Raw genomic sequence first — 24,948 nt, 5'->3', positions numbered from 1 at the left:
ACCTGGGACCTTCAATGACAAGATGCAAACTCAAAGGACCGATAGTAAAATCTGTAAGCTGCAACCAACGGTGATCAGTGGGCAGTGAGATGCCCGAATGTAGCTTTACTACGTTGATTGGGAATTATATCACGCGTATCAGCTAATCAAAAGCAGGTTTTGATTAAAGGATTCTTTCACTAATTTTTTTCTCAACGTGTTACGCACATTCCTCATTTGCCGGTCGTTTTCATGACATCAAATAATTTCAAAATGAAGAGAAGAGACAATGACTTCATTTGGAAAGGCGCCTTAGTTCCAATGGCCAAACACTCATTTTTTTAATTTTCAAAAACGTCATTCACACCCTCCATTACCTGGAACCTTATACGACTCGTTGCAAACTCAAAGGATCGATCGTGTAATCTGGAAGCTGCATCCAACACGGACAGTGAGATGCTTGGATGTAGATTACTGAACTGTTTTGAGTGATTGCTTTTAATAGAAGATTTTTAAACACTTCAAAACAACTTTTGTTAAAAAAAAATGAAAAAAAAATGAAAGAACGTCATTTCAGTCTTAACTACTAGTCCAGGCAAACAAGGAAAAGAGCCTGCAAAAATCCCGGGTAGCAATGTTTTCATCGATTCCTATGTAATTTTTGACGCTGAATCCGAATTTCAACTTTGCGCCATTAAATTCGGACCGGAAAGTTGCCAAATTTGGCAAAAATGGCCTAAAATCGGCCTTTTTTTCCGGATTATGGCCTGTAACTTGCCAAAAATTGATCTGACGATAAAATTAGTTATTTTCAGAAATGAAGCTCGTTAAATTTCCTATAAAACAGTTCCTATACACTTTTTTGCTCAGGGCAAAATCAAGCGCGCTGGCGGGCTCCAAACTTTGAAAAATGAGCGAAAATTTGGTTTTTTGCGGGTTAAGGCCTGTGACTCGTCCAAAATTGATCTGACGACAATTTGGTTGTTTTAAAAAAAAGTTCGTTAAATTTCCCATAAAAAAGTTTCTATACACTTTTTTGCTCAAGGCAAAACTAAGCGCGCTGACGGGCACCGAACTTCGAAAAATGAACGAAAATCGCGTTTTTTTGCGGTTTTTGCAAAAATCCCGGGTAGCAATGTTTTCATCGATTCCTATCTAATTTTTGACGCTGAATCCGAATTTCAACTTTGCGCCATTAAATTCGGACCGGAAAGTTGCCAAATTTGGCAAAAATGGCCTAAAATCGGCCTATTTTCCGGATTATGGCCTGTAACTTGCCAAAAATTGATCTGACGATAAAATTAGTTATTTTCAGAAATAAAGCTCGTTAAATTTCCTACAAATCAGTTCCTATACACTTTTTTGCTCAGGGCAAAATTAAGCGCGCTGGCGGGCTCCGAACTTTAAAAAATGAGCGAAAATTGTGTTTTTCGCGGTTTTTGCCCGATGTCTCCTGTTTTAATCGTCCGACGAGTAATTTCTGGACAAATTAAGTGCAGATGATAAAATTTACACTTAGTGAAATGAATTGATGTAAATAATAAGGATAACCCAACACATTACAGTATGCGCAATTTTCGCACATTTTACAAAGTTCGGAGCCCGCCAGCGCGCTTAATTTTGCCCTGAGCAAAAAAAGGTATAGGAACTGATTTGTAGGAAATTTAACGAGCTTCATTTCTGAAAATAACTAATTTTATCGTCAGATCAATTTTTGGCAAGTTACAGGCCATAATCCGGAAAAAAGGCCGATTTTAGGCCATTTTTGCCAAATTTGGCAACTTTCCGGTCCGAATTTAATGGCGCAAAGTTGAAATTCGGATTCAGCGTCAAAAATTACATAGGAATCGATGAAAACATTGCTACCCGGGATTTTTGCAGGCTATAGCCCCTTTCATGGCTTATTTGCCTGGACTATACCTGAAAGCTCCAACCGCACACTATGCAAACTCAAAGAAGCGATACACTGCCGTGCTAAGGAAGAACGTCGTACAAACATTCAAGAGTTGCCAAATTTCCTGGATTAAACGAGTATTTTTGAGGAAGGTTATTCATATTTTCCCTTGAAATTTTAAGAAATCTTATGTGCTGGTTACACGCTCAAATTCCCATCAATTTCCGATCAAATGGTCACTGGTGCGCACCATCTACCATCAAATTTCTGCAGCCTGCAAAAATTTGATGGTAGATGATGGAACTGTAGGGCTCATCCGTCATCTGATTTCCACACAACCGTGCTTATTTCATGCTCATTTCAATCAACACGCTGTTTTAATTAATTTTACTCATTAATCTAGATAACTCTTGACCGCCATCTTGGTCATCATTTTGATCGGAATTTGACGGAAATTTGAGCGTGTAACCGGGCCATATGATTCAATTCTGTACAAAATTGCACTGAAAATGTAACGAAAACTATCCAGTAGTTTCCTTGAAAATTTGTACTTTATCGGAGGAATTTCGGCAACGCCTGAAGGCTCATAAAGCGTTTTTCCTTTGCACGGCAGACACAAAACGAAGCTCAAAGAGGCGATAATAGAATCCGGAGGCTGGATGCAACATGCGGGAGTCGGGGGTGTAGCTTACCATATTGATTGGGGATGATATCGGGGTTATCATCGGCGGACTTGTGTTCCTGACAGGAGTTGTTGGGGATGAGGAGGACCCCTGGGCAGGAGGTGTTGACGGGCTCGAGCTTGACCTGCGAGCCGTGCTCCATTTTTCGCTTGCGGTAGGCGGCCACCAGCAAGGCGCACGCCACCACCACCAGCGCCAGACACACCGTCGCGAACCCCGCCAGCACCGAGCTTATGTGCAGCCCGCGGGAACCTGGAACACAACCGTGAGAACGTATTAGAGACGCCGAACTGCGGACTGATTATTGAAATTGATGGACAAAGCTGAGGACAAAGCTGAGGACAAAGAAAACATAGGGAGTATGGAGCGATCCTATTGGTTGAAATGGGTGGCTCCTATAGACAAAGGGAGAAAATGATAGACTAACTGGACTGCACTTTGCAATTCGGAAGTATAAATTCTGGTTCCTCTGGAAAAACACTGTGTCATTAGTTTCCCTATGCACATAGGTTGTTTCTAAACCGGGCTAGAATTTATAGTTCCAAATTGCAAAATGTCCAACTGTCGGGTCTCTTGTGGGTTGCCGTTAGTTAATCTATTACCTACCTTCTTTGTCCATTGAAACCATCCGCTTCCACCAAAAGGATCTCTCCATATCTCTTTTGTCTTTTTGTCTATAGCTTTGTCCATCATTTTCAATAATCGGCCCGCTGTACAGAAAGGCATTTGAAAAGAGAACATATTCAGGGTCCAAGTTTCTTCAAATTCTTCTGGCCCGACATTCATCAATCATCAATGGGTAAGTTGCGCCGGTCACAGAATCGTGTTTTGATACTTGATTCTTGTAGACTAGCTAAAAACAATAAGATTCGTACAAACAGTGACTTTCCACGTTCAGTATTAACTGAGATATCGCCTTCTGAAAAGTCGGGTTTTTGACGTCATCCACCACAGTAGTGACACCCTTGGTTTCTTCCACGTTGATAAAACACACAAGGAGACATACAAGGTGTGATAAAACACACAAGGTGTGATAAAACGCACAAGGTGTGTTAAAACACACAAGGTGTGATAAAACACACAAGGTGTGATAAAACACACAAGGGTGATAAAACACACAAGGGTGATAAAACACACAAGGTATGATAAAACACACACGGTGTGATAAAACACACAAGGTGTGATAAAACACAAGGTGTGATAAAACACACAAGGTGTGATAAAACACACAAGGTGTGATAAAACACACAAGGTGTGATAAAACACACAAGGTGTGATAAAACACACAAGGTGTGATAAAACACACAAGGAGACACCCTAGGCGTGATAAAACACACAAGAAGACACACCCTAGCACTGATTACTCCACGTGAAACGCGGATGAAAGCAAGGTGGAAGAGACCGAGGGTGTCACTACCGCGGTGGATGACGTCAAAAACCCGACTTTTGAAAGGGCGATTCCCCGGTTAATATTGGACGTAGAAAATTGCGGTTTGAGCAGATCTTAATATTTTTAGCTAATTTACAAGAACCTAGCATCAAAACACAATTCTTATGACCAGCACCACTAACCAATTGGTAAACTCGAAGGTAAAATCGAAGGTTCAAGAGGTCAATAATGGCTCTCAGGTGCATTAACAGACACCCTAATGACAATGAGTACCTAAAATTTCTGCAAAATTTGAACATAAAGTGGTCCCTGGGCGGAAAGAGCAGAGATTCCCGGTTTCTGAAACAGATTCCCTGATTTTTCACTGAATTTACCTAAGATACTTCATTCCCTGATGATTCCTGGTTTTTCTCGATCCTTGACAACATGCTTTTAAGGCACATTCTGCTTAGGAAAGGACTCAAATTATTCAGCACAGCGGAGAAATAGATGGGGTGGAGGAAGGGAGTCTTGGGTTGCAAAAATAGACTCTCGGTTTTTGATATTTTACATAAGAACGACATTCCTTGAAAATAAAAAAAACCTTGATTTCAATGCTTTATCTCACTCAATTTTGTGCTGGTGGTCCATGGAAAATCTCTTTCCTCAGAGAACTACGTTCTGGTTTTGGAATATTTGTCAAACGCCTTCCTCGCTCGGATATCAATAATTCACGTTCGATTTTTCGTGGGCTAAGGTTTTTTTTCCCCCGTTGACGGTCACATTTATATTTAAGAATCGAAAACTCTCGAAGGCCTTTGCACCCTATGAACGGCGGGGTTGTTCCTGGAGCCACCTGCAAGCCTACCGCGAAACCCACGGACGGAGCGTTGTGACAAACGAGATTGTCAGGCCGTAAAATAAAGTTAAAACTGCGGCCAAAAGGACGGCCACAAATCAATGAGCATCTAGAATTCTCGCCGGGGATGGTCGAACACTCCACCGCTGCCAACCCACCACAAAGAAACCCCGAATATCTCGATTCACTCATTCATTATTCGAGAAGTAACTAATACAGAGTGGCAACACCGCGTTGAGTGAATCTTTTATGCTCGGATTGGAAAAGCGCACGGATGCCGCTGGGAAGTGAGGTCGCAGGGAGAGTGACCGCTGGTATTTTGGTTTGGTGCGTGGATGTGGCAGCACTGGCAGAGATCGGAAATACATTATTCAAAGGGAAACGGGTAGCCAAGAGCACGAGCTCAAAAATTATCCGTGATCCCGGGCAATACGTCATAATATTTTTCGGGCTCCGACGCCGGGTTCCTCGGCCCGATAAATTAGCCGTTTTCGGGGTCTTGCCGGGCGGGTTGCATAAATCCAGCCCCGGAAGGCGCCGTTCGAGTGCCCGATGGAAATATCGGTGGTAATTCTCCGGACTGTGAGGATCCTTGGATGGGTTGAAAATAGGGGAGCGAAAATTATTTCGCACCGGATGTGACGTCTTATGGGTACTTCAGAAAAGTAGGAAGAATTATTTGAGTTTTTTTGAGGATCGGTAGTTTCGGGGTTTCGATACACATTTTAAAGCAGGATAAAGCAAAATAACTTAGCCCAAAAATACGGATACAATAGAATATAATCGAAAGGGTAACAAATGGGTAAATTAAGGCTATTGAAGGATATTGAAAAAATAAAAAGAGGGGGACTTTTCGCGTCGTCCGCTCTCATTTCGCTCCAATATTCGAAATTCTGCAAAATGTTGATGTCTGCTATTTTCTTTTGCAGGTAAAAAAGCTTATGACGGCTCAAAACGTCTTGTTTTTTATTAAAAGGTTATTTTAATGCACGTGGCCTTGAAATACCCATATTTCACTTTTTTTAAAGCAAAATCAATATGTTTTAAACAATTGTCATTAATAATCGAAAGCAATGTGATCGAGTATAGCTAAAATGAGATTCGGAGATGAAGAGGTCTTTTTCAAAATGTTGATTGATGAAAAACTTACTGAGCAAAAAATCGAATAAAATCCTCCTGATCATGACTGAGGGGTGTCGGGATGAGCGCTTTGCTAGGCTATATTCAATGTATTCCCGCCAAACAGAACTATGAGCATTAAGAAATGAGCCCTGAGACCCTTAAGAATATATGCGTAACAGGGCTCACGTCATAATGCACATTGCACATAGTTCCGCTCGGCAGAAATACGTCCAATTAGGTTTTGCTAAACCAATGGATCACTAAACCATGAATGAATTTTAACTTGCGAATACATTTTTTCGAGGATAAATGACGCAGAGAATACAATGCACACATTTAAGATGCGAAAAAATAACGCAGAAACCGAGAAATACTCCGTTCAGAAAGCGTAATTTTTCCGCTTTAAAACGCCGCAGTTTTGCGCTGAACCGAATGATGCCCGGCACCAATTAGATGCGAACACGGGTTTTTACGACTTCAATCAAATTTTTTTCTACTCCTCGTAAATGGAACCAAAATGGAAGTTAGAGCTACATCTTCAGACTGCCACAGTATGTCACTTCCATCAGTTTCCTCGCCATACAGAAATTCCTTTGAGTCTTTAGACTCTTGAAAGCGGACTTATCCAGAATTTGGGCTCCAAAAATTAGCAATAAATCCTCATGCAACATCCTCACTCGGTACTCTCAGAATATTAAAGCACCGAAAAAAAATTGATGTTGATTTAACATTCTTGATGTAAAAAAAGTGTGCGAGAACCTATGAAATGCTGAAATACCCGCTACAGCAGTTACTTTAAAAATGCCAAGATGTAAAACTAACTGCTAAGACGGAAAATTCGGCATTTCATAGGTTCTAGCACTTTTTTTAAATCCAGAATAATGTTAAATCAACTTCACTTTTTTTCAGTGCAAAAAAACCAGGTTTAGTAACCCATTGCTGGGGCAATAGATAGAATTGGCCAGTGATCCATCATTACTATTGTTAGCATTTCTGAAAATATGACTCCATCTCCTATGGATGCTCACGTATGTTCATTATTTGGGACTATCTTGTTTCATGAAGAGCACAGCATGACAACTCTGTGCAAAGATCAAACGACAGCTTAAAAAAAGGCTTCTTGAATCAATATAGGCGCACCTGGGCACCGGAGCTGGGAGGAAAACCACTCCAGGATTGGGGCAAACTATAAAAAAATACGGGGGCAATAGAAGAGCAAGAGGCCGGTTAATGGAGCGATTACAGTTTGTTTTCGATTCCACGCGGGACGGGCGATCGGTGGCGAATTGGGTCACGAGGGTACTTATACTGCCGCGGTACCGGACAGGAGCCCCTCTAAGATACGGGCCAAAGGCTCCCTTTAAACTTTGCCCTCGGGAGAATTATGACCTCTCCCATCTTCATAGAGACCGAATATATGCCAATGCTCAACCTTCCTAGGAAAGAACAGCGTATAAACATTCGGATCCCAAGTAGCAGTGATCGCGATAAGTTGCGATTCGATCGGAAAATGTGTTGCGATGTTATTGACGTCGATTTTTTTGAAATATTAATGGATAGAAATTGTGATACATTGCGATTTCATCGTATAAATTTGCGATAATTTTATCCCAGTATCATTGAACAAAAAATCGAGATAAATTGAAATTCAATTTCGATTTCATCAAACGCGATTTTATAGAGATAAAATTGCGACAAAATTGAGGATATCGCTCAGATGATGATCCTTATGATTTTAGGCAATAAAAAATCGTGAAAAAAATTTGCAGAATAATCGCAACTTACTTTTAAAATATCGCAATTTTTCCGTTAAAAAATGCTACGAGGGGTCTTGCCAAGTGCGATAGCCAGCTGATCATTGAAACTGATGGACGAAGCTATAGACAAAACGCACAGGAAAAAGGAACAACCCTATTGGAAAATCAACGGAAATAAATTCAGAAGTCGACTAATTTCCTCTGATGTTTTATTTCTTCAACTGAAAAGTAATCAGAACTTGAAACTATACGAGTTTATACATTCTGTATAATGTAAAGAAAATCCGCAGAGAGTTTCAGGGCGGTATGGCATGTGGTTATTTGTTGCAGTAATGAAACGTGAGAGAAAACTGGGCTTTTTCTATGGACTGAATACTGAAATTGATAGACGAAGCTCTAGACAGTAAAGCTAAAAGAAAAACGAAGCAACTCTTTTGATTGAAAATGGTGGTTGTTGTGGACTGAGAAGGAAAAAAATGGATTAACTATTGGGCCCTTTGTGGCTTGCCGTTAGTTAGTGCAATTTCAGAGCTTCAAATCAGAGTTTCGCTGGTTTTACCAACCGAGGCAGAAACGCCTTCATTTCCGACTGATACCGTGCAATACTCAGAAGTTCGAATAGCTGTATCCAGACACGCATCAGTCAAACACTGAGGATTACTGGTATAATTGAAAAGTCGACAGATTCGAGTAGAATCAGCCCACCTAGATCTCTACGGTGAGATTTTCGAGGTAAATTTTTCTTCCCCGTCCTAAATAAAAAAGGAACGGTGGTTGCAATGGACCAAGGAAATGATGAACTAACTACAGAATCGCTTCATTTCCCTCGTATTATTTGCCTATCGTTCTATCTATCAATTGTCTGTCAATTGTTTTGTCAAAAAATGGAGCGATCCTATTAGTTGAATCGAGTGGTTGTTATTTATGCTGGTTTTACCAACCGAGGAAGAAACGCCTTCATTTCCGACTGATACCGTGCAATACTCAGAAGTTCGAATAGTCGTATCCAGACATACATTAGTCAATCACGGAGGATTTCTGGTAGGAGAAAAGAGAAAATTATGAAAAGGGGCAAAATTTCAAGCCACAATCGAGACGCTGCGAGCTGATCGTAGAAATTGATAGACAAAACGATAGACAAATAATACATAGGAAAAATGGAGCGATCTCATGGGTTCAAAGGGGTAGTTGCTACAGACGAAGATAGAAAATGATTGAATAACTATAGAGTCATTAAACATGATTGGAGTAGCATTTATGAATAATATAATGAGGACTATTATATTACCTAATTATATAGTCCTTATTATATTAACTATAGAGTCACTCGTGGATTTCTGTTAGTCTTAACCTACTCGCCTCTTTGGTCCATTCGAACCATCAGCTTCCACCGACATGATCGTTCCATTTTTTCTGTCTTCTTTATCTATAGCTATGTCTATCAATTTCAATAATCAGCCCGCAGGAAGGATAAAATGCGCAACGCTGAGAACGAAATCGCTCTTTCTTGCGTGGGATGGTCCCGTCGGAGTGACAGGCAATACAGACAAGACTGAGAGCATGAAGCACGGGGTGGCGGCGAGGGGTTGGGAGGGGGTGAGACGGGGATAGTGGATTGAGAAATGTTATGCAGAGCTCAGATTAGAGGGGTATGGACCGCAACCATGGACAAAGCAGCCCTGAATCCGAGTTTCAAAGCATTGCCAAGTCGATTGAATCCAGGGTAGGTGTATGCATGACCGTGTTACCCGTGAAAGAGGTAAGTCTAAAAATAGTGTATTTCCTTCGGAAAATACACTAAAATGGAGTTTTTGAAAAATGCGTCTGATTTAGGTGTTGCCTAGTTTTCTGTTGTGAAAATAAAACATTGGAAATAATTCAGCAACATCTGATGTACTTTGGCCGATTCCGGCCATACTTCGTCCATAATAAGCTACCAACTGCTGATAAGCTCAATACGATAGTTTTAACAGCGCACTTGTCGCGTGTAAAATAATAAGCTATCTACTGTCTCCCCGACAATAAGCAGATCGATAACTATTCGAACACGGGCGTTGAAGGAGCTGCATACTAGCGATTTTGAATGCCGTCAGATACCATGTGTATGGCTAGGAATTTTCATTTTGTGATGCGTGTGGCAAATCGCCTTCACAATCGCGGGTATGCAGCTCCTTCAACGCCCATGTTCGAATAGTTATCGCTCTGGTTTTTGTCAGGGAGACAGTTGACGGTTTATTATTTTACACGTGAAGAGTGCACTGTGAGAACTATCGTATTGAGCTTTTAGGTAGAGTAGGGAAAATGCATTCGGCAATTGGGTGGATTTACAATAATTTGTAACAAAACCGCGCATCTAGACTTTCGTTGATTAAAGTATACAAGCTATCGGTACAGATACTACATTTTGCAGTTAGAAACCACTATTCCTGGCTCATTTTAGAAACATCATATATGCCATTGATTTCCGTCTGCAGGAGGGTGCTTTTACGGAAGAGCCAGAGATAGTGGTTTTTTATTGCAAAATGTAAACCAATTTAGAGACTCCGCAATACTATCTTTCCTACAGTGTAGAAGTTACTTTCGGATGTCAACGCTCAGATTCGCACAACGATGCCTGATGACTAGAGAGTTGACCAATGGGTTTCGCAATCCTAAGCTGACTAAATATACACAAAAAAAAAAAAAAAAAAAAAAAAAACCCTCACCCCGACGGTCATTTGTCATCATTGGGCACATTTTATTTGATTTTTCGCCCAACAAGCTCATCAATCAATACTGGATGAAAAGTGAAGTTGACCTCCGAACTTGAATAAAAGCAAATTATTGCGTCGAAGTGGATGAAAAGTTCTGAATCTTATGGAATTGGGAGACAAGAGACCCTCCACCGGTCTATTGACGACAGGTGGAAGCTTTTACTTTCGGGGATTCAACACTTCCTTATGAACAATTATAAGGGAGCAACAGTCATCTCTCTATTTTCGGCTGTTGACCTACCTACATGGTGGATGATGAGCTTCGGGTGACGTCATGAGCCAAACAAGTTTCCCAAACCTCGGCTTGTTTCCTGAACAAAACTGCCAACACGTTGTTAAACATCAACCATGTAGGTAAGTCAACAGTTAATTCGTCACCTTCCAGGCAAAGTATCACAAGCGCCATGCGACGTTTAAAAATTTCCGCCGCCATTTTATTTTTTTACAGAGAAATTTTTCAACGAAGCTGTCCGAAAATTTCACTGAATTTTCTTTGTGCTGCCGATAAAATATAGTGAAATTTCCAAACAGATTCAACCAACAATTTCTCAGTAAAAAAATAAAATGGCGGCGGAAATTTTTAAACGTCGCATGGCGCTTGTGATACTTTGCCTGGAAGGTGAGGAATTGTTGAAGTCCCGAAAGTAAAAGCTTCCACAATGTCCGAGACACGTGTGGAGGGTCTCTTGTATTTTGGAGTTGGTGACATCGGTGTAATCAGTTTAAATCCATCAGAATTGACAAATCACAGAGCATCCCATCAGATGCGCCAAGTCCCTAGTATTTTCAAGGCTAGGTATTATGCCGCAATCACACGCCGATTGTGGGAGCTGAATGTGGCTTGAATGTGGAAGTCATCGTCCCCATGTCTGAATTTTGTGCGTGACACGCAAAATTCAGCAACGATTCTCAGCGACCATCGGATAATGTCGGATTTGTCCGTACTATTTGAATAGATTTGATACACATCTGGATGAAAATAACTTGCATTTGCGAGATTTCAGCTGTTGAGCAATGACTGTTGACTCCCATATTCAGCTGCCAAATTCAGCGTGTGATTGCGGCAGAAGATCCAATCCCGAACGAATTCTGATCATCATGATAGACCACTCGATGACTGTCAGGAACCAGGCAACTATCTTCTTTGATCAAAATCGAACAGCCACTCAAGACGGAAAAATGGAGCTCCACCATTTATTATTTCTTGCGACACGGAAAATGTTCAGCCAAGTTTTGATTTGAAACTCTAAAAATCGATACTATTTCCGAACCTTCCGGATTTTCCTGAACGGGAAAAGAGTATAGTTCCCGGTTTCCCCGCACGAGCGTTCAACAGCGCTGGCGGCGGTGAGTGTTTACTCTGTGTATCAGGGACTGACAGTCTTGTAATTTGCTGCTCAAGCGTCCGACAGGATCACGTGCAAAGTGTCATTGTCAGTTAACCTCTACAAACACCCCTGTCCCTGTCCTGCAACCTGCAAGCTGCGCACCCTTTTTTCCCCGCCAACCCTCGCCCCCCCCCCCCCGCCACCCTTCAGTATTTGCGTGCCTGGCCAAGCCTCCGACAAGACTCCCGTTTTTTGCACCGATAGCGCGAGGCGTTAATTTAAATACCAGTTCACGTCCTGCCAAGTGCCAAGGAAGGGACATGAGGAGGGAGGAAGAGTCGCTTCCGTCGTTCGTGGTGCCAGCGACGAAGGGAATCGTCAAATTCCCGATCCAAATATCCTAACCACAATTCCATGACAAAAAATACTTTCACTGGTAAAAAAAAGTCGCTTGGATCTAGAGTCCAGACTCTTAATAGCATTGACAAGAAAAAGTACTCTTGACTCAATTCGATTTTTCCTTGAATCGAAGCGCCGAGCCTCTTGATTTAGGCGGATTCCCTTTTGATTCGAGCAAAAAGTCCGATTGAACCAAGAGTATTTTTTCTTGTCAATGTTTTTAAGAGTCTGGACTCTTGATCCAAGCGACTTTTTTCCAGTATTTGGACCGAGTTCATCAGAAAGGAACTAACCCACATTAAGTTGAAACTGAGACAAATAGGTTTGTAGTTTTATTCCTGCATAAGGCTCAATGTAGAAAATAAACTTTAACCCCTGCTCTCTTCACAAACCGATTTCTTTTTTCCGACTTTTAGTTTTTAGCAGGAGAAAACATACGGTTAGGAGAACTTAAAAACATTCTTAATTCAATTTTTTCAAAAATTTGGGTTGGTTCTTTTCTGATAAACTCGGTCTATTGGCGACCGTTCAAGGAAAGAAAGACTTCACGCCATGGAGGGAAAATTTTTAGGGATCGAGTTGGGCTGAAAAATCAGATTCCATGATTGCGACGAGAGACCCTTTAATGTCCTAGATAGAAGTTTAGAAGTGTTGGGTGTTTTTCTTTTTTCTTTTTTTTTTGGCTGGTCATTTGGCCTATACTCTGAGTTAAGAACCTACAGATGTTATTTATTGTCCTTTTCTAATTTTCAAAGATTAAATCCGAGTAGAGTCTGTTTAAGCAGGCCTAAATAAAAAATAAAAACACAAACACAAGTTACAAATAAACTCTATAATATGTAAGTAGCCAGATTCTTATCACACAGAGATATTACCCCGGCCTCCTAGTTATTAATTGAAAGGAATTGCTATTACTACAAGCATAATGCCTTTTTACTTTAAAAACTAAGCAGGTTCACATGTTAGTTCCGTTCCTTTCGACAGAACACGAATTCTCAGGGAAAATAGTAAATATTTATTTTCCAATTTGCCATGAATTTTTTTTCGTAATTTCTCATAAATTGTGTGAAAATTTAAAGGAAAAATTGTCATAACTGTCTTCCAAAATAAATATTTTCCGAGAGGAAATCGGGCAAAATTTGAAGGAGCATACGGCGTTTTCCCTGAGTACGGGAGCGCGAACCGGTGACCGGGCGACAGGCGCGAAGTTTTTCCACTCGAAACAAAAACACCGACGAGGGTTTCTATTGGCCTTGCTGAGGCGAGTCGAGGCAATAAACCTGGCGCGACCGGCATTAGTGTCTAAATGTGCTGCTAAATGCTGCTTTGCATGATGTTTCACGCTTATTCATTAGGGAGTCATAATCTGAGCCTTTTATGACTCATCCTTATTATTTATTCAACGACCCAAATGATTTATCGTCACCCCCGCCCCCTCTCACCCCCCACCTGTCGCGAGGTTTTGATCCCTCCAGGAGTAGCTTCCGGCTCGCGATTGAATTGTTTTCCATCCGCAACATTTTTCTTCCTCTCAAATGGACGCATTTCTATCGAAGAGAACTATGTGCAGGTGGGAAAGATGGGGTCTGATCGCTAGTGGTCGGGCCACGAGAATGAATGGGAAATATAAAGCGCCAGTGACGGAGCCGCCACCGCGGTCGCCGGGCTACGACCTTAACTCATGAGCCCTGGCCACAATTCTCTAGGCACATGCCCATGGCTCATGTGCGCCGCGTTTAGTTGACTCACAATTCCGTTTGCTGAATTGGAGAAGCGGGATTTTACATTCAGTCAAACGGAACTATGTGCACAATGTATGAGCCATGGGCATGTGTCCAGAGCGTTGTGGTCAGGGCTCATGAGTAGAAATCCGTCCAAATGGGTCGATTCCAAAAAACATTTTAAACGAAAAACCGAATGGAATCACGATAAAAGCAGGTGTAAAAATCTGGAATCCGCATCTTAACTAGACCTGCGAGGCGATTATTGAAATCAATAGACACAGCGGATTGATTAAAACACTGAAAGAAAAACACATTGAATCTAGAGTCCCGACTCTTGAAAACACTGACAAGGGAAAATACTCTTGATTCAATCGGATTTTTGCTTAAATCAAAACGAAATCCGCTTAAATTAAGAGGCTTGGTTCTTGATTTAAGCTAGATTCTGATTGATTCAAGAGTACTTTTTCTTGTCAATGTTTTTAAGAGTCTGGACTTTAGATAAAATGTGTTTTTTTCCAGTGAAGAGGGATGATCCGTCAAGATTTAAATGACCAGAAGATGAGCTTCAAAAAGCTCGAAATGCGCATCGTCGTCTATTTAAGGAACACATGAACTCGAGAAGTGCGCATCGTGTTTTAAGCGCAGGGTTGCCACAAAAATTTGGAAATGATTTTCCCTGACTTTTCCAGGTTCTCCCTGACGAAAAATGTGGAAATTCCCTGACATTGAGAACGCGCGCCATGATCGCACAGCCAAATTTACACTTTGCTAGCTACCATCGCACTAATACAGCGTCTCATTTGAAACACGCTAAAGCTAAGGAGTTAGAAATTAATTGCAGAACGTTTGGAAATACTTAACTCTTGAATGCATTGCGAGATATGCCACTTCATCGCAATTTATATTGCGTTCAAAACCGAAAAAAGAAAGATTTAAAGCAACTCGTGAAAATTGTCAATTTTTCCCTGACTTTTGGCTGTTTTTGGTCAAATTCCCTGACTTTTATAGGTTTTCCAGAGCACTTTTTTTCCCCCTGACTTTTCCAGGTTTTCCCTGAATTCCCTGACCGTGGCAACCCTGTAAGCGTCATTTACCTTCAGAAAAATGCATTCGCAAGTCGAAATTGGCTCATGGCTTAGTGACCCATTCTGCTGTCTTTGTCATTCCAGGCTATATTTTTGTGTACTTCATCCTGTAACTTGACTAAGTAGGTAATAATGCGGAACTTACCGGTGAACTTGGCGACTCCTTTGAGGGCGACAGCCTCGAGGATGACCGGCTCGCTGCGGCCCTTGGAGTTGTAGGAGAAGAGGAGGATCCTGTAGCTGGAGAAGAGGTCGGCGCCGTGCCAGTCGAACTGGGGCCGCGGGCTGGAGACGTTGAACTGGAGCTCCAGGCTGGGCAGCTTGAGGACCTCCATGAGGAAGGACTGCGGGAGCCCGCCGTCGAAGCTCTCCTCGCACTCCACCCGCAGGTACGACACCGTCAGGTTCGACACCGAGCAGTTCACCAACGGAAGCGGCCGACCTGTAACACACCGGACGTCCGTGTCAGTTCCAGTTCGGCGATTGGTCATTGGTGGATCCAACAAATTGACAAGCTACAAATCGACGGTGAAAGTCGGCAATCACATAACTCGGTTTGCGACGTCGCAGACTTCCTGTCATACTCTATTTTTTAAACGGAAACTACTCAACGGTAATTCTTTAAAACTTCCGTGAATTTTCTTCTATGTGCGAGGAAAATTCTGCAAAAACTTCAAGGAATCATGTCCATTTGTTCTCCTTTAAAAAAATAACACAGTTGCGAAGATTTTCAGACACTGCAAACAAGTTATGTGATTGCCGACTTGCACCGTCGATATGTTGCATGTGTGAGGAATTGCGATTTAACTTTAGTCCAGGCGCCTGGTAAGTCTACCTGGAATTTTGGGTACACAGCGATTTTCTTGGCTTACTTTGTATTTTTTGGGTCGCTGAATCCGAATCTGAAGTTTCCTACCGCGCATCTGGTGAGCGTTTTCTGCCATTTTGAAAAAATAACCTAAAAAGGCCTTTTTTTGCGGTTTTTTTTATATAGCGGCTACGTATGAGAAAAAATCCCGGATTTAGCTAATGTTTTGAATAGCTGACAAAATTTGGAAGAGAATGGTATATGAATATGCTAGGTTTGCTCAAAAATTGAGGAACCTCGGATCTCGGCACTTCGGAACGCTTCGGAACTTAGCTGACCGCGGCGAGCCGGATCACGCGTTAACGAGCGCGCCGCGAAAACGTGAATGGGCGCGATGTTCACGATGCTGTATCTTCCTCAATTTTTAAGCAAACCTACCATACAGGGTGTTTCAGACCACCCGTACCAGGCCTTTTTCTCGGTTGGTATAGGTCGTACGAAGTCGGAGACCGCGGGGTTGAATAGGGAATTGACCCCAAGGAATCCGAATTTCGTGGTCCCGAAATCCCCCCACGCCCCCTTGGGGGGTGAAGGGGGGGTCACGATGATAAAAGTCACGGTTCCCGACCGAATTGTGGATGGATCGCATCAGAATTGAAAAGCACGAAAAATTTCACGTGAAATTGACCCCTAAAAATCCAAAATCGGACCATCCAAGGCCCAAAAATGACCCCCTAAAGAGGGGGACACTACCCCCCTCCATAACGTCTCTTTGGTCTCAAAATTGACGTAGATTCTCCAGGTAAAGACAGTTTCCCAGATAATCGACCTCGAGAAATCCAAATTTCATGGTCCCGAAGCTCCTCTAGCACCCCTTGGGGGGTAAGCGGGGGGGCCCAATTTTAAAAATCGGAGGTCCTTTCCGAATCGCAAATTGATTGCATCCAAATTGAGGAGCAGAACACATTTACATCTTAAGTGACTCCTAAGAGTTCTAATTGATCCCCCTGAACGGCAGAAAGTAACCCCCTAAGGAAGGGGGCCTCGCCCCCGCCAAAAATTTCTCAAGATTCCTCTTTGGTCGCAAAATCGACGTCGATTCTCCAGAAAAAGACGGTCTCCCTTGTAATCGACCCCGAGGAGCTCAGGGAACATGAAATTTAGAGTCCTCGGGGTCGATTACATGTGAGACCGTCTTTTTCTGGAGAATCGACGTCAATTTTGCGACCAAAGAGGAATCTTGAGAAATTTTTGGCGGGGGCGAGGCCCCCTTCCTTAGGGGGTTACTTTCTGCCGTTCAGGGGGATCAATTAGAACTCTTAGGAGTCACTTAAGATGTAAATGTGTTCTGCTCCTCAATTTGGATGCAATCAATTTGCGATTCGGGAAGGACCTCCGATTTTTAAAATTGGGCCCTCCCGCTTACCCCCCAAGGGGTGCTAGAGGAGCTTCGGGACCATGAAATTTGGATTTCTCGAGGTCGATTACCTGGGAAACTGTCTTTTTCTGGAGAATCTACGTCAATTTTGAGACCAAAGAGACGTTATGGAGGGGGGTAGTGTCCCCCTCTTTAGGGGGTCATTTTTGGGCCTTGGATGGTCCGATTTTGGATTTTTAGGGGTCAATTTCACGTGAAATTTTCCGTGCTTTTCAATTCTGATGCGATCCATCCACAATTCGGTCGGGAACCGTGACTTTTATCATCTTGACCCCCCCTTTACCCCCCAAGGGGGCGTGGGGGGATTTCGGGACCACGAAATTCGGATTCCTTGGGGTCAATTCCCTATTCAACCCCGCGGTCTCCGACTTCGTACGACCTATACCAACCGAGAAAAAGGCCTGGTACGGGTGGTCTGAAACACCCTGTATGATGCGCCATTTTCTTTCAAATTTTGTCAGCTATTCAAAACATTAGCTAAATCCGGGATTTTTTCTCATGCGTAGCCGCTACATTAAAGAAACCGCAAAAAAAGGCCTTTTTAGGCCATTTTTTCAAAATGGCGGAAAATGCTCACCAGATACGCGGTAGAAAACTTCAGATTCGGATCCAGCGACCCAAAAAACATAAAGTGAGCCAAAAAAATCGCTGTGTACCCAAAATTCCAGGTAGCCTCATTTTTAGCTAGCAGGCGCCTGGGCTACTATGGATTCTTGCGTAAAAGTTTCCGAGAAACACGATGGTACCATTGGTTTTCTCTGAAATCAACTCCCAAGCTCTAAAAAAAACTCTCAAGTTGAGGTCAAAATGAAGGAGATATCCCACGCTATCCTCAGAGTCCACCTCTACATCAAGAAAAACTCTCCATGCATAGATAGGGAGAAAATACATTAGCAGGGTTGCCGTGTTTCCAGTTTTGAAGTCCCCAAAATAAAGTGGCAGCCCCGTCAATGTATTTGCTCCCTATCTTTGCGGGGAGAGTTTGTTTTGATGTAGAGGTGGACTCTCAGGATATCGTGGGATATCCCCTCCATTTTGGCCTCAAGTTGAGAGCTTTTTTTGAGCTTAGGAGTTGATTTCAGAGATAACCAGTGGGATCATCGTGTTTTTCGCGAACTTTCATGTAAGAATCAACGGTCAAATCGCCAAATCCTCACACATGCAACATCTCCATTGCGTATACTATTTTCCGAAATATTCGCAGACAATTTTGTACGCAATTTAATCTAAAATATCTAAAAACAAGCAGTGAACTCCAACACAATGTGTTGATAAGGCGCGTCATTAACTCGCACATATCAACCCCTTTAGTTTTCATTTACAGAGATTTCAAAATAGGCAAACAGCATAAAAAGAGAATTCACGATCCAACACTGCGAGGTCAAAGACGCACCTTGACGAGACCGTGTATTGTGAAAGTAGAAAGCTATTCGATCGAATTTAAGTTTTTTGATCTGCCTCAAGCAAAATCTTATCAGATTCTTGAAGAAAAGTGCTACGGAATAATTTAAGCGAAGAAAGGAAAAATTCTGTCGAACTCCTAGAAGATAAAGTCGATTTAAAGGTATTTTGGGGCTAAAATACCCAAATCACCGGTAGTAAAAATCCCGTTATATTATTGAAAAGAAATTGACTCGATATAAATGCAATTGCATTAAATACGTCTTGATTTTGTTATTTTAAACGTCTTTCCATGCAAAGAAGTTCAACCATGTCGTTGCTTTATTCATTCATGAATTGAAAGTAAGCAATCTACATCCCGAAAATCTACTGATTTGCCGTAAAAAATTGCAGAAACTTGATATACCAGGTCGATGCACCCACTCGTTGAATTTACCAACCAATTTTGTGAGTGCAAATGTGTAAGAATCAATATGCTATAGTCATTTTGGGTGCATTTATTTTTCATGAAACAATAATAATTTCAATCCCGAAAAACCATCAATTTTCCGTATAAAATCGAAAAAATCAAAATATGTCAACTCCCCGACGTGAAAATTAGATTCTACGTATGTAAAATGTAAATACTTATGTATCGATATGCTGAACAGAACTATGTGTGGACAGTCAGAAGCCCGCGGCAACATTAATTCAACAGAAAAACTGTAAAAATTAGATAGGATTTTAGCCGCTTTGCCCGCCTCTCCTCGCTACTTACAACAAACCGTTCTTATACTCATCTCAAAATTTTTCTCAGAGCTTTGGGTTATTATCAGCTTCCATTTAAACTCCGGTTCGATGGCCGAATCGGCTGCCAAAAAAGCAAGCCCCTGTTGAGGGGTTCTATGAGAAATTCGTGATATTATCGGCTCTCAGGAAATCACCCCATGGCTAAAATTGGTGGTATAAATGTTTAAGTGCTTAAAATAATCGTATTCAAGAAACTAAGGAATTAAACTATGGAGTCAATTTCTTTTTAATAATATAACGAATTTACTACCGGTGATTTAGCTATTATAGCCCCAGAATACTTTTAAAGCGCCTTTGCGTTCCAGAATCTCGACGGAATTTTTTTTTTTTTTTTTTTTGCTTAAACGATTCAAGAAACATTGTAGTTAAAAATATAAAGATTTTTCGATTTGGACGTATGAAAAATGTTTAACTCGTTCAGGCACACCGTGTATTGTATGGAGTACTGCTGTTATTCGACCGTTGTCTTCAGGTCAAAATTCTTACAAAGAAGCCCCTTGCAAGAGGCAAATTTTTTGTAATTTCTCCCAGTTTTTTCAGCGTTAGGTATATAAATGAATTGTTTGTCAAATTTTGAGGTCAATTATATTTAATTGTAATTTATACTTTCTTTTTTTCCCCTTCATTTTATTTTTCGTATCGAGGAGTCGAGGTTTTGTTGATTTCTTCGGATTTCGATTACTGTAACTTCTCTTCTATTCGGCCGATTTTTATGAATGAGGTCTCTTTTTATTTGTGTTTTAACGGAGAGTAAGGAAAAAATTGCTAAATACATGCGAAACAATTTTTTTTGAAAATTGGATGAATCCTAGCGTGACGGTGAAATGGTTAATGAAGCGTGAGTAATTGGGGTACGGGTATCGGCCGCGTTGGGACCCAAGTCCCATTGTTCTTCGTGACGCCGACGCAGTGATCAGGAGCGTGGGGACGAGAGGGCTTAGTGGACTCCTGTATGAGCCACGTTTAGCAAATGGTCTAATGAGTCTCGAGGCTCATCACAGATTGCACTTACCACTATCCTGGTGGCCCCGGCTATCAGAGCAAGGAGTACCAACTTTTGAAAAGGATAACAGTGTTGTGGAGATATGTCAAAGCAACGTTGTGAACAAAACGGAGTGAGTGAAATTCTCATTCAAGGAGTGCCGAACTGGTCAGCCATCCTCGAATCAGTTCGCTTGCTTCCGCTTATATATGCATATTTTAAATCAGCGCGCCCCATTCTAAGGTTTTTTTAAAAAAAACCAAGAAACGTAGACTCTTGGTATTCATTACACATAAACTAGCGAGCCCCAGAATGAGAAACAAATTTTAATCATTATTATTGACGGATTAGTAAACTTTTTACACGCTTTGGAAAATCTCAGAAGTTCGCGGTAGTCACTTTTCGGTAAGGAACTAGGGGACTCGGTTATTGTATCGAGGGGGGGGGGGGGGGGTCGAAACGATCGCAAAGGCGGTATACTACGTATACGCGCCAAAAAGTCGAGGAAAGATATGCATGAATTCTCACGTATTTGGAGGCTGAAGTGCGAAACCCCGTATCTCTACTGTGGTGTTGCAATATTTTTGCTGCTGTATTATTTTTTTGAGAAAGAACATCAAAACCGTTGAATAGCTTCGTTAAGAGTTACTTATCGTAATTTTCGTTGAGCGAATCGTGTTTCTCGTGAAATGTTGGCTGAGTATAACGTGTCGTAATGGTTCAATTCGTACTTCGTCAAATGGTCAATCACTAAAAGTAACACTCATCTAGGGCATCCAAGTTTTAATTTGCCACTGGTAGCAAGCATCGCGCCTTCAGTTTTGCGGATGCAACACGGACATCCATCAAGCGTGAATAGTTGTATCTTTGCACCGTCATTAAAACATAAAAAGAGCAGAATTATGTTCTGAACTTTTATGGAGGGCATAGGCGCCAATTTCGCTCAGTTGTACTTAGGTTTTGTCGTCTAAAATATTTCTAAACTTATTTTACTGTACGTAGTTTATATTTTAGATACATTTTAAATATTCTTGTGGGCTGGATACGGACAAAATACTAGGAGGAAACCGTCCACATTATTCAAATAGGTGAAAGTATTAATTCCACCCCGGCTCCATTCAAATGGGGCTTCTTCTACCAGAAAGTTCTCGTGCATTGAATGTTCTCCCTTGCATTACCAAATCAAATCTGCCGGAAGAACACCGTTTGAACATTCAGAAATTGCTTAACTTCTCACTCGAAAAAAAATCACATTGGATCTAGAGTCCAGACTCTTAAAAACATCGACAAGAAAAAATACTCTTGATTCAATCGGATTTTTGCTTGAATCAAGAACCAAGCCTCTTAATTTGAGCAGATTTCCTTTTGATTTCAGCAAAAATCTGATTGAATCAAGAGGATTTTTTCTTGTCAATGGTTTCAAGAGTCTGGACTCTAGATCCAACGCGTTTTTTTCCAGTGTTGGTGATAAAAACCGAATATTACCATATGATTCATGAAGATTTTTCTCTGTAATTTTCACAGTTCTAATTGCAATTTAATCTGATGGGTCCAAAAATTTCGAGGAAAAAGATTCATAACCATTCACAAAATTTGACATTGTGCCGAGAGAAATTTAGCAACGTTTGAATGCTCATACGGCGTCCTGCCTTCGCCTAAGGCAAGCTCCTCTGCGGTAACCGATCCGCAAATTTCATCGTTTGAGCGTCTACGGGTGAAGTATGACTCCGCCTCGTTAACCTTAAGAAAACTAATCAACGCATGTCGAAAAACTTGCTCCGAGAAGCTGAGCCTGAGAGAGGATACACACTTGAAGAATATTGTCAAACAGAACTTGGCCTCCAGATCTGCGGAAAAGTTACCTACGCCTCTACTTCCAGGCTTGCCGACATGGACCCGTTTCAAACTTCATCTAGAGCAAAAAGAGGAAATGGCTCTTGAAGAAAATGACTCAAACATCACGATGAGCGCATTGGGAAAGTCTGAAAGAATTTCTGCAAAATGTGAGTAAAAACTAGGAGTATAACTTTGGAACTTAATTATCGGTTAGGTTAACAGTTTACCACTACAAAAAATACAAAATTTTAGTTCTGTAAATATTAAGCTAGGCTCGCACCTACCCAGTTAGGCAAAATTGTAAATTCCTCCGTATTTCGTGGTAAAATTAGGACTCATTTAGAAAGTTATACGATTGAATTTTATTCGAGGTTAGCAACAATTATCCTGTCTATGATGATATTTTGAGGGATTCCTGAAGCCTCCCTTATTAAGCTTTTGCAAACTTTAGCTGACGGAAAAAGAAGAGCTGTCTAAAAGGCGCGATTAGCGCATCGGGAAAGTCTGAAACACACTCCTAACTTCTCAATCTGCGTAAAAGTATATTCGTTTTTGTCAGCTCCTTGCTTCAAAAATGATACTACGGCACAGGTGAAAATTTCGTATGAAGAGTCGTTCGATCCAACCCGCGATCCTAGCGCGAAACGCGCACTGACGCCTACAAACCTAAGGGGATACTTCAAGCACTGCGCAATGCGTGAAGTATCCCCTTAGGTTTGTAGGCGCTAATGCGTGTCCCGAGCTAACAGCGCACTGTAGTGCAACAGAATATTCAACATGGCTAACGTTCCCGCTCGCAAACTGTGAGGAAGCACCATTAATGTGTATCAACGCAAGAAAAATGTAAATATAAACACGCCGTTTGATAAAATCCCGTCTCGTTACTTGTGTTTTGGCCGGGTTGGCGTCGCGTCGGCCATGTTGCATATTGCGTAGCATTCAAATGCGCAGGGGTTGGATGGAATGACTCCTCTTACGAGATATTCACCTGCCATAGTATAGTCTTTGAAGCGGGAAGCTTAAAAAACCGCATGTTTCTAACGCAGATTGTGAAGTTAGGAGTGCAATTGAGATTTTTCCGATGCGCTCATTGTGATTTTTGAGTCATTTTCTATACGAAATAGTTATTTTTTTCTGCTCTGACTGAAGTTTGCAACAGGCCGATTTGCGACTATATTTAATTACCTTCCCGGTAAAATTCCAAAATTAAGAGAAATCTGCTGATCCTGCCTCAGACTCAGCACTGCCAACTAAAGTTTTAACTGCGCCGATGTCATGTCTGCGCGCGAAGTTCAAGAGTCCCTCGGTGTTCACATGAGAGCGCGGCCCACGTTTGGCAGAACTGTTCGGCTAAGCATTGGTTCATTTATTTTAAAGTTTTAAATAGCTCCCCAACTTAAAAACAACATGACGTCTCCTAGCTCAAGTTGTTTCAGACACTTTTTCGTCGAGTTTCGTTCGTTATGCAGGGCTGCCAATCCTCAGGGCTCTTCTAATTCTCGATTTTTTCGATCGAAATGCCGGGAACCTTTTCCAACTGTGCAACATCAACGTTTGACGCGCGTTTACTTACTTTCGTGAGAACACGATCTGAGCCCGTAATCTCTTAAGAATAGTTTAAAAGATCGGTAAAAGAGCGTCTGGGGGAGTCTAAATTGGTTCCGTAGAGACTCGTATTTCCGGATAAAACACATAAATGCACTCAGTGTTACACCAACTCATTTCTCAGGGCATTTTGTTACAGTGAAACCTGTTCATAACAGGATCTCTCGGGACTGAGAAATTTTTCCGTTGACATGAGGTTTTTGCTATGAGCAGATTTATTCACATGCATTTATGTACCACGGGACCGGAGACAATTTCCATTAAGATCGGCTTTCCGCTCCGAGCAGAGTTCGTTATGAATAGGTTTCATTCCATTATTTTTTTCAGGACTGCTCTTATCTGGTTTATGTGCATTACTTATTTACATTTCTTTAATACATTTTCATCCTCTGAGACTGTTCAATAGATGTCACTTTCTTATTTTGCAATACGCTGATCCTGAGATGATTCTCCAGAAATATCTCAAAAGTCACATTTCATCACTGTAGCGCGCCAGGTGTTTGTACACACACTTTGACAAAGAAATACTTTAAAATAATTCCTACATTACGTCTCGAGTGAATTTAAAAATTAATTTTGTCCTTGCACTTGTGGTAGATTTTTTTGAACCTACTTTCAGAGTTACTATAGAGCGAATCTTGGATACATTTTGCAAGCACAAATACCTGAAACTTTGCAGAGTGTTGTAACTTTCGGAGATTTGGGAAGAAAATACCCAAAATCTAAATATTAGTAATTACTGATCAATTAAGAATCGAATTCTCCTAATGGGTGGTGAATAATGTAATATCTGTTTTTAATATCTTTCAACTATATTCTCGGCTGATTTTGGCGCTGGTCAGAAATATGACCAATTCGACCATACCTCTGGCCAGCGTTTGACCGCTTTTCAGAGTGGCCCGAAAATCAACCACGAACATAATTTAGATCGTCGTTCTTTTTAACGGGCAGTGATATGAGAAAATCAAATCCTACTTTCGGTCATTTCAAATCACCTGAATGTAACATCCTTAAATTTTTTTTGAATCTTGATAGCTTCATGAGCCTTCAATGACTAAGCCAGTCATGGATGGATGACTCTGTACAGTAGAGTACTTACAAAGTCAAAGTACGAAAATGTCGAAATATTGAGCTCTT

The 24,948-nt window shown here is 41.4% G+C and overlaps 1 protein-coding gene across 2 annotated transcripts in view; it reads right to left on the bottom strand.

Moving 5' to 3' along the window:
- Positions 1 to 24,948, bottom strand: part of side-IV (sidestep IV) — a 648,417-nt gene that overhangs the window by 9,649 nt on the left and 613,820 nt on the right. For both annotated transcript variants that reach the window (XM_072303132.1, XM_072303133.1), the window contains exons 12-13: positions 15,098 to 15,394; positions 2,566 to 2,808 (exon numbers count right to left, since the gene is read on the bottom strand). In XM_072303132.1, coding sequence (XP_072159233.1) covers positions 2,566 to 2,808; positions 15,098 to 15,394 — 540 coding nt within the window. The remainder of the gene's footprint in view (positions 1 to 2,565; positions 2,809 to 15,097; positions 15,395 to 24,948) is intronic.

Source organism: Bemisia tabaci, chromosome 8 (genome assembly GCF_918797505.1).
Source record: "Bemisia tabaci chromosome 8, PGI_BMITA_v3".
NCBI classification, from domain to species: domain Eukaryota; kingdom Metazoa; phylum Arthropoda; class Insecta; order Hemiptera; family Aleyrodidae; genus Bemisia; species Bemisia tabaci.
The sequence above is the reverse complement of the archived record's forward strand: the minus strand, read 5'-3'. Positions and strand labels throughout refer to the sequence as shown.